The sequence below is a fragment of the Malania oleifera genome, chromosome 5 (assembly GCF_029873635.1).
Source record: "Malania oleifera isolate guangnan ecotype guangnan chromosome 5, ASM2987363v1, whole genome shotgun sequence".
In the NCBI taxonomy this organism is placed as follows: domain Eukaryota; kingdom Viridiplantae; phylum Streptophyta; class Magnoliopsida; order Santalales; family Ximeniaceae; genus Malania; species Malania oleifera.
This window is the reverse complement of record NC_080421.1, coordinates 14,832,910-14,843,412: the sequence shown is the minus strand read 5'-3', so window position 1 is coordinate 14,843,412 and position 10,503 is coordinate 14,832,910. Positions and strand designations below refer to the sequence as shown.

At 40.2% G+C, this 10,503-nt stretch overlaps 1 protein-coding gene across 6 annotated transcripts; it reads left to right on the top strand.

Moving 5' to 3' along the window:
- The first annotated feature begins 479 nt into the window (after positions 1 to 479).
- LOC131155751 (protein ALP1-like) lies at positions 480 to 5,615 on the top strand. Of its 6 annotated transcripts, XR_009136892.1 has the most exons (5): positions 3,111 to 3,656; positions 4,057 to 4,248; positions 4,334 to 4,435; positions 4,684 to 5,045; positions 5,247 to 5,615. XR_009136892.1 is itself a non-coding variant. In XM_058109131.1 (2 exons), exon 1 carries the CDS (start codon positions 870 to 872, stop codon positions 2,247 to 2,249), a length of 1,380 nt encoding a protein of 459 aa, XP_057965114.1. In that variant the 5' UTR covers positions 480 to 869; the 3' UTR covers positions 2,250 to 2,293; positions 5,247 to 5,615. The 6 variants fall into 6 exon arrangements, 1 of the variants encoding a protein (XP_057965114.1); XR_009136890.1 differs by lacking the exons at positions 3,111 to 3,656; positions 4,057 to 4,248 and adding an exon at positions 480 to 2,293 and having other exon boundaries at positions 4,319 to 4,435; XR_009136889.1 differs by lacking the exons at positions 3,111 to 3,656; positions 4,057 to 4,248 and adding an exon at positions 480 to 2,293 and having other exon boundaries at positions 4,319 to 4,435; positions 4,639 to 5,045.
- The last annotated feature ends 4,888 nt before the right edge of the window (positions 5,616 to 10,503 follow it).

Genomic DNA, 10,503 nt, shown 5'->3' with positions numbered 1-10,503 from the left:
AACAGAAATATGATTCAAAAAGTTAACATACATTTTAATTTGAGAGAAAGAATACAATTAAATCAAATAAAAGCTTCAAATCTTCTCTCAATTCTTCAACTCTAATACCTAGAACTTGATACACAATTTAAACATAACATCATTAGTAAAAAATAATTTGTTATCATTAAAAACTAAATTATTAAAATCTCAGACTAATAAATACTCTCTATTTTTTTTTTTTTATATCAATCAAGACCATCTTGTCTTCCACGAGGAAACATCAAGAAATTTAAGAATTAAATTATAATAATTATTAATAAATAATAAAAATAAGAATGGTGCAAAAAAAGTGTTGGATTGCCTTCTTCTCCTATTTGGAAAGTAAAATAACAATTATGTTCTCTGACAGCATCTTTTTAAATTTTCAAAATTGGCCCCTCAAACGAGTCACCCATTCACCGGCCATAATTAAGTTTGCAATTAATCCTCAAGCCCAAAATAAAATCTCAAACCCGCCCATGGTTCATTTGATATCGTGGGCGGCCGGTCCACGGCCACCATCATCCACTTCAAGGACCGTCTTGAGTGTCCGACTGACCGTAGCACAGTGGCAAGCAACCCCCACCACCATCGAACTACCAAAGAAAAATAGGGTTAGAGCGTTAAACCCTTCCGGCGGCTCTTATCCCGGCGTCCTTCTCTGCTTCTAGCTTAGTCGGTGTAAACCCAAGAAGTTCCTGAAGAAATCACTTCCTCTGAGAACGGTGAAGAATTTCTCCTCAAAGAGGAGCTGTAGAGAGAGATTGGCTGTTTCTTCTACTGATTATAGGTTAGAAGCGGAGATTGGGGTTTCTCTTGGAGAGAGAGAGAGAGAGAGGGGGCTAGAAATGGACCAGTCATTTCTGTTAATGCTATCAAATTTGCTTCATCTCCACAACCATCTAGACCCAACCATATCCCTCCTCTCCGACGCCCCATCCACACCCACCACCTTCTCGGCCACCTCCCCCTCGTCCCTCCTCTCCTCCTCCTCCGCCGCCCCTCTCCTCTTCTTCACCATCGCTTCCGTTCTCTCCTACCTCGCCTCCTCCCGTCCTTCTGCCTCCTCCTCCTCCTCCTCCGCCGCCGCTGCCGCTGCCGCGGCCACGGCCGCGGCTGCAGGCGGTGGCGCCTCCGTCGATGACAACCCCTCCGACTACAGCGTCTCCGCCTTCCGGGCGCTCTCCACGGAGCGCATCTGGGCCATGGAAGCCCCTCTCCGCGACGCCCAGTGGCGATCCTCCTACGGCCTCTCCTACCCGGTCTTCACCACCGTCGTTGACAAGCTCAAGCCCCACATCGCACTCTCCAATCTGTCTCTCCCCTCCGATTACGCCGTGGCAATGGTCCTCTCTCGCCTCACCCACGGCTTCTCCGCCAACACCATCGCCGCACGCTATTCGCTTGAGCCCTACCTCGTCTCCAAGATCACCAACATGGTCACCCGCCTCCTCGCCACCAAGCTCTACCCCGAATTTATCAAAATCCCCGTCGGTCGCCGCCGCCTCCACGAGACCACCCAAGCCTTCGAAGAGCTCACTTCGCTTCCCAACATGTGCGGAGCCATTGATGGTAGCCATATCAAGCTCCACCGCCTTCCTCGCGGCCAGAATTCGTCGTCTTCATATCGATGCCAACAAGGGTTTCCCTCGGTTCTTCTTCAGGTGGTTGCGGACCACAAGAAAATCTTTTGGGACGTCTGCGTGAAGGCCCCTGGCGGCACGGATGACGCGACCCATTTTAGGGACAGTCTTTTGTATAACAGACTTACCATGGCCGATGTTGTTTGGGACAAAGTGATCAATGTGCGGGGTCACCATGTTCGGCCTTACATCGTTGGGGATTGGGGCTATCCCCTGTTGTCTTTCTTGCTAACCCCTTTCTCTTCCAGTGCCAGTGGTACCCCCACCCAGAATTTGTTTGATGAAGCCTTGATGAAGGGCCGGTCAGCGGTGGTGGAAGCAATCGGGTTGCTCAAGGGGAGGTGGAAAATTCTTCAGGATTTGAATGTGGGTCTCAATCATGCTCCTCAGACAATTGTTGCTTGCTGTGTGTTGCATAATTTGTGTCAGATTGCTAGGGAGCCAGAGCCGGAGCTTTGGAAGGAGCCTGAGGAGTCTGGGCCTCCGCCAAGGGTGCTGGACAATGAGAAGTCATCATATTACCATGGAGAGAGCTTGAGGCAGGCAATGGCTGATGATTTGCATCAGCGGTTTACATCAAGATAGATAACCTGTCAACAGAGGGAGGATTTTCAGAACTTCATCTTAATGTAAGAATGTACTTTTCCTGTAGTTCTAACATACTTTTTTATTTTCTTTTTAGCTTCTTTTAAAGATTTGAGAGTAGATTATGTGGGCAATCAAATACCAAATTTATTGTATCTCTCTTGTAGTCGTTGTGACACTCTAACTTGATAATTCCAAGATGGAAAGTCTTGGTGGGAGGAGTGGCATTACTCACATATCATCTGTTCCATTTGTGATATTTATTTCTCACCTCTGCTTGATTTATGTTGCATTTTTATCTTCCATTTGAGAACAAATTAAGTTTTTGATGATTAAAATATATTGTGAATGCTGTATTTGAAGAAAATTCATAAATTTGATTGGCTGTATGACGGTTAATGTGTTGACATGGAGAAGAGTCTTTGTAGCACTTGTTAGAATGAATCCTGGCAGAGTTCGTATGGATGTAAACACTATAATTTACTATTTATGGTGATCAAAGTAGTTTCACATTGAATTTTTGATATCTATATTGATCAAATTTACTGGGTGTATTAGCTGTAGTAGACAATAGCACTTAAAATGTCTTGATTCATACCAAGTTTAGACAGTTGAGCCAACAAACAGTAACCGTGCTCTTTAAAGTGGAAAGGCATTGACTGGTTAAAGTTTTCTTCTTCTTCTTCTTCTTTTGTTAAATCTTTTGTTTGATGTTCTGTCTGGTCATGTGAGCTAATAAATTTTGTGAATCTTTCAATTGGGTATTACGCCGTTTTTATGAGTCTCTCAAGTGTATTTACATTTCAGACTTAAAAGGATATATGTTGTTCCCATATATCTGATATAGGGGAAATTAAAACTGGGATGGTAATGAGGGAATATCTACAATACTTTCTTTTAATAATGTACAATTATAAGAGGTTTGTAGCTTTATTGTTCAACACAATAAGCATATGTCAGGGCTGTACAAGTAAATGCATATTTTGTTGATCCATTCTCCATACTCAAAAAGTCTCTTTTAACATCACATAAAGCAATAAGCAATCTTCTTGATGACCTTTTGCACCATTTTAACTGCTCTTTCTCACTCTCTCTCACTCACACATTGGGAAGGGTGTTATAAGTGTTTTGGAGGGTGTAAAAAGCTATTATTGAAGTTTAGAATCCACTCTCAATCATTTCATTCACATGCATCTTAAATTTGGAGCAACTGGTGATCGATGTTGCGTGTTTCAAATTTTTTGTGTAAAGCAACGCCTAGACTCTAGAATTTGTTCCCTCCAATGAAGTTATGTGGTTCTCTGATTTGCCTCTTCAATTCTTAATAATTGAACACACACAAAGAATATTGACACTGGAGAAATGCTTTCAAGAAGGGCAGGTGCAATATCGGCGGAGTCTGTTGAGGTGAGAATCCACTTGTTAATTACTCTAGGGCCTCTGATGAAAGAAGCCATGGGCATTTCATAATCAACGGCTGTCTTTTGGTGTTTGTGCCTAGATTTGTAAGTCATGATACTGAGTTTATAAACTGGGAGCACTGACTCTCCATTACCGTGGGAGTTACATATGCCATCTTAGGCGGACTCTCCACCATAGTAGGAGTTATATATATATATTTCACCTTAGGTTCTCTTCCCCAGTTTATTTTGTTGTTTGTCTTGTCTTCTATGATATTCATTATGTCAAGTATGTCCCTGCTTCCAGGAGATGTTATATCCTGTACTTATTCTTGGAAATCTGTCCTCCTTTCTGATATCTGCCAGTAGCATGTGGCTTTTTAATTTTTTAGCTCTTTCCTGTTCAGTGGTTAATCTTGTGCAAGACTACTTATTCTCCCCTGGCATGGCATTGGACGGTATGAACTTGCACCAGGATGCTATCTAGGGCTACCAAATTGTGTTGCAAACTTGCTTGAACCACCCAGCAGTTTAGGTTCTGGTAACCGGAATGCCGTACCTGATTAGGTGTGCTTGAACCTATTATTCTCGTTACAAATGTAGGCTTCCCAATCTATGCCATTTATCATTCCTGCTGTTTTGTCATATTTTTTCTCTATAATTGGTCAGGGTTGGTGTGTTTAGGACTCTGCTGAATGGGATTGGGTGGCTCGAGTGGTTCAACTGTATCATGCAGCTGGGCTTCCTAATGGTGTCCTCCTGCTGGCCGAGTCAGTCCTTGTGCAGGTGGGAATTGCTGGAGAAGAGAAACCACAAATAGAGTTTTGTTTTTTTTTTTTTTAAATTTTAATATAGTTTTAATAAAAATGATTTAGAAACAGTTTGGGTTGAACTTTATTTCTCAAATTGATGCGTCCCAAAAAATACCGAATTATCCAGCTTTTTTTAATCTGAGAAAATTCTCATCGGTTGATTTGTGGCAATTAAAGGGAAAATGGAAAATAATTTTGCACAACAAATTAAAACAATCACAGAATGATGCAATGGGAGAAGAGACTGTTATTATTCCAAGGCCCTCTGCCTCCACTATGAACCTCTTCTTTTCGGAAATGCTTTACTGTTGGGGGCACCTCTGTCGGCCCACTACTCGTGGAGGAGATGCAGTCTCTTGTGATAGGGCTGCAAGAGATGGCCCCGCCGCGTAGGCGGAAACGGGGGAAAGTTGCTGTCGCCACAAGGAATGGAGTGGCTCCGGAGTGGCGGCCGTCGCTGCACGTGATTTCGGAGGACAATGTCACGGCGGATAAGGAGGCGTGCATGGCAGCTAGATCTAGGACGAAGGGGCATAGGTAGAGGTGATCGGGGCCGTTGTTCGAAGACATTACAACAACTACAGGTAATGCTTTGGCCTTGAAACAACGTCCTCCTACTGAGCTTCTCTTTTCCTGTTTGGTTGTAATTCCGCTTTTTTTTTTTCCGCATAATTACTTGATTTCTAACCATTCTGAATGTGAAAATTTGCTTCTGTAGCTTCATAACGTGGCCTAATGGGAAATATTGCGGTGCTTACTTTTGTTTTTGTGTTTTGTTTTTTCAGGCGAACTCCCATTCCAACTATTTTTCTGGCATTCTCTCCAACAGCGGTCTTGATTCGTCCAATGTTACACAAATAAATACCGCCACTTAGTGTAGTGTCAGTCAATGAGGGCTCTCCAGGTTGAGCTGCAGGCCAAGCAGCACATCTCTATTCAAAGATCATCGAGTGTCGTCGAGTGTCGAGTGCCAGTGTTTCCGAGACCATTTGTACATCATCATTCATCATTACGCTTCTAGCTAGGAAGATCAAGATATGTCCAGGAAAGCAATAGAGTTCTAGGCCACGTTGTTTTTCATAGATATGCCCAAACTCATGTTAAAAATAAAAATATCTCCCTCACAATGATGCGAGACTAGGATTGGAAGATGACAATCTCTCTCACTTAAATATGCGAAATTCTCGTCATGCAATATCATAGATATACACATCCAAGTAGCACATGCATATGCTACTCTGCTGTCCAACTCCTAACCTAACAAGGGTTAGGATGGCCGCAGCTTGATGTAAAATATAGTACTACCTTCGCATGCATGCAAGGTTAGCCTGCTAACAAAATTTCTCATAAATAATTGGTACACTCAAAATTGATAGGAATATTCATAGGATTGGATAGTTATAAGACTAACATTTGATGTCTCACGCAACCGCCCTTAAGTTTAATGGTACGGTTATAAGAGTGCTACTAGTGATGTCTCACATAACTCTCATTAGACAGTCAATAATCTCTGGTGTGATTACGGAGACTGCAATTGATGACCTACGTAACCGGCTATGAGTTGTTTGTGATCCCTTCGACATAAAGGTACCTTGTGAATGTCAAGCTGAAGGAGGATTTGCCTCCACCACTATAAAAAGGGATTCTTGTAGGAGGTAAGCATCTCATTTTTCATACTCACTCTTTCTAGTGTTGTAATTCAAAACCTCTCATTAGTCCCTTACTTAGGCATCATAGTGATCCCCTGAGGTACACTCAGGGTCCTTCGAGTCATTTTTGTTTGATCTTTTTTCAGGTGGTTGTGATCAAGGAACGATTTGTGAAGGTCGTTTGATTTTTAGGTAGCAATAGTTGGCACCGTCTGTAGGAATTATTTTAAGAGATTTTTCCAATCCTTGATCATGGTTACATCACACAATTCGAAGTCAGAACTGACAATGAGTAACCAATCACCCCAATCCATACATTTTGCACCAAGTGACAATTCTAGCGTGACGAGAAGTGAATTTCTTGCATTTTAGAAAAGTATGGAAGACATGTTGACTTTGATCCTATAGCAGAAAAGGGATCATAAGTAACTTGCTCCTCATCCTAACCGAGTAAAAATCTGACTCAAATGACAAAGTTGCAGTTCCACTAGAAGTTGCTAATGGGGCTTTGATCCAGCAAAGAAGTTGGAGGACTTGAATAGCGCGGGCATTTATGAACAACGGACACACGAATTAGAAGAAAAATTCAAAAAATTGATTAATTAGAGAAAATGATGAAGGAAGCTCGCAACAACCCTTCCAACGGGGAGTCCTCAGTCAAATATTCAGATCCACCTTTCACTAAAGAGGTAATGGATTTTCCCCTACCTAGTAAGTTTAAAATGTCAAATATAGAAGAGTACGATGGCGCACCAGATGCAATCATGTGTCGAGCATTTGTAGCCACTCTAAAAGGGAATGTCAAGGCGTGGTATCGAACCTTGAAGTCTGATTCCATTGGGTCTTTTTTCGAAATGGAGCGACAGTTTGCTGGACACTTCATCAGCAGTTGAAAGATAGCAAAAACTTCGGCTCATTTGATTAGCCTTGCTTAAGGAGAAAGAGAAACACTAAAGAAATTCATGCATCGTTTTGTCAATGCAACCATGGAGATTCGAAACTTAGATCATGGAGTGGCAGTAATAGGCTTGAAATGGCTCTCCAGCAAGGGGATTTCCTAAATTTACTAGGAAAGCAGTCCCCAGTCAATATGAGAGAGCTGATGGCACGTGCCTAGAAATACATCAACCTAGAAGAGGTGATGATCACAAGGAGTTTAACCAACTTGAAAAGGGCAGGCCCAACTAATGAGCATAGCTTTTGAGGTCCGAAAACTAGACTACTTGATGAGCATGACTCATAAGGCCCAAAAAACTGGACCAATTGATGAGCATAACTCATAAGGCCCGAAAATCAGTCCACTTGATGAGCACAGCTCATGAGGCATAATAAAGACTGAGCACTATTCAAGAGGGTGACCCAATTGATGAGCATAACTCATGAGGCCTAAAGACTGGCCCAACAGATGAGCACCGTTCATGAGGCCCAAAAACTAGCCCAATTGATGAGCACGACTCATAAAGCCCAAAAAATTGGCTTAGCTGATGAGCATGACTCATGAGGCTCGAAGAGCAACCCGAATTGATGAGCACATCTCATAAGACTTGAAGAATAGCCTGAACTGATAAGCACAACTCATGAGGCAGATAAAGTTTAATCTAAGAAATCGCAAAGCATCTTGCTCGAATCGAGCAAAGGTATAAAATATATCAGGTAAAAACACTGATAAGCTTGGACTGAGCTAATTCGGGGAGAAATTGACTCGGATTGAGTTAGTGATCGTGCTAGACTCAGCTCGGATGGAGCTGGTGTTTGACATATCGGCTTGGATGAAGCCAATTGATGTAAGAACCAACTCGTATTGAGCTAATTGTAAGCGAAACTAGCTCGGATTTAGTACAACTCATGTGGCCCTAAACACCTATCTACTTGATTAGCACAACTCATGAGGCACAAAAGGAGTGTGCACGGCTCACCCGTAATGCCCCATCTAACGAGCGTTGCTCAGATAAGACTAGATTGGTCATAATACGCTTTTTAGAGCATACTTTCCGACTTGGATTGAGTCGAGTAATGTAGAAGTCGACTTGAAGTGAGCCCAAAAGTAAGTACATCGACTTAGATCGAGCCGATTGAGCTAAATCACTCGGAGTTCAATTCGAATTACAACTCTCGAATAAAATAAATTTATTTCAGATATTCAAGAGTGTTGGGGGGGGGGGGGGGGAACTAATACACCCAAAATTGATAGGAACACTCGTAGGGTTGGATAGTTATAAGACCAACATTTGGTGTCTCACGTAATCGCCCTTAAGTTACCTATAACCCCCCTTAGCTTAATGGTATGGTTATAAGAGAGCTACAAGTGACGTTTCACATAACTCTCACTAAACAATCAATAATCCTTGGTGCTATTACGGAGATTGCAATTGATGGCTTACATATCTGCCCACGAGTTACTTGCAACCCATGAGTTGCTTGTAACCCTTTAGATATAAAGGTACTTCATGAATGTCAAGTTGAATGAGGGTTTGCCTCCATTGCTATAAAAAGGGATCCTAAGAGGAGGTAAGCATTTCATTCTCATACTCATTCTTTCTACTGTTGTAATTCAAAACCTCTCATTAGTCCCTTACTTATGCATAAGAGTGATCCCCCGGGGTACGCCTCAGATTCTCCAAGCCATTCTTGTTTGATCTTTTTCAGGTGGTTGTGATTAAGGGACGATTCATGAAGGTTGTTCGATTTTCAGGCAGCAACAATAATAATTAAGACTAATCTCCATTTACGATTTCAAGAATTTAGTAGTTAAGAATACTAAAGCCCAAATTCTAAATGAACAAGTTCCCAATTCTAAAAATGTCACTAATAGAAATATCAAGAATATCAACCCTAATATTAATGTAAGAGAAATAAAATTGTAAGAGAGAGAAAATTAAGAATTAAAGTCAAAATCAAATAATGAACCAAAGAATTTAATTTCTCAAAAACCTAATATATATATATATATATAACATGAATCACAATATCATCATACAACCCAAGATGTCCACATGATACTCTTCTTCAATATGTACAAAAATATTGAAGAGTGAATCAATCACCATAACTTAGTAAGAAATAGTGTATTGCAGCTAGTTGAATCAAGCATGCATTATAATATATATATATATATATATATATATATATATATATATATATCTCAATTTAAGTCAAAACAAGTGACTATCAATTCAAATTTATTAAACTTTTCAGAACAATATATGAACTCAAACAGATTTGATGATAGACTAAACCCTAAAAGCATTTAAATACACCCTTATAACAACCACGTAGAGCTAAATTTTTAAAAACTATGAAATTTAAAGCAACCTAAAATGGTCACATGCTCAATTGTGCCTCAACTATAGAAAAATGTTAATATTTTAAATTATAAAAAAATAGTGTATAATATAACAAATTTGGTGATGCGAAAGGTGGTGTCATGGCCCCACATGCCTAGACGGGTCAATGGGCCCATGTGGGCTTGGCCCACAAAATTCATTTTTGGCCTTGAAAATTTTCATCTTTTTGGAAATCTCCTAGAGTTCTTTTGAGATATAGTAATCACCTTGTTGGATTTGCAACCTGCTACCACATAAGACCAACATTAACTAGCAAAATTATCAAAAAAGTAAATTTCTTGTAATTGAATAATTTTTTTTTATAACAAATTCACCTTAAATTTTAAAAGTTCATAACTTATAAAATACTCAACAAAATTTGATGAAATTAGTCTTGTTGGGATCCTTGGAAGGAGGGGAATTCATCAAGGGCAATTTGTAATTGAAAATTTGCCAAAATATAAACGGCTATGGACAAACCTAATCCTAGATTCACTACCATCCTCTAACATATACTATGATGAAAATATTTACAAAATAAGTAGTTCATACATTATAAAAAAAGAATTGATTCAACAATATCTATTTCTAGTGAATTCTTTTGCTCTTGCATTGGAGGGCTCCTCTTCTCTCTATGTATGGTAGCAAAAGGTATGGAATGCGTTATACAAAGGATTTTCTTTCAAGTTATTTACTTTATTGTGCCTCCACTAATGAAGACTTAGTTATACTAAATCAAACCCTAATAAAATTTAAAATAACTATGTCAAAAGTTAGCAAGTAAAAATGACAAACTTGATCTTAAACATTTCAAACTTTAGGATTGAGGTGTTACATTCTCATCCCCTTAAAGGAAGCTTTAGTCACACTACCCCTCCACCTTTAAAGAAATATTGGCAGTAAAAATAGGGATTGAAAAGTTGCTAAACTTGCATACACGAGTTATAAAAGAGGTGTGACTACTTCTCTATCATTTACTCAAGCTCCCAAGTTGCCTCCCTCACGGTATGGCTACTCTATTCCTTTATACACAATCCACAATGGTCCCTCATTTAACAAGTTCTTGCTAA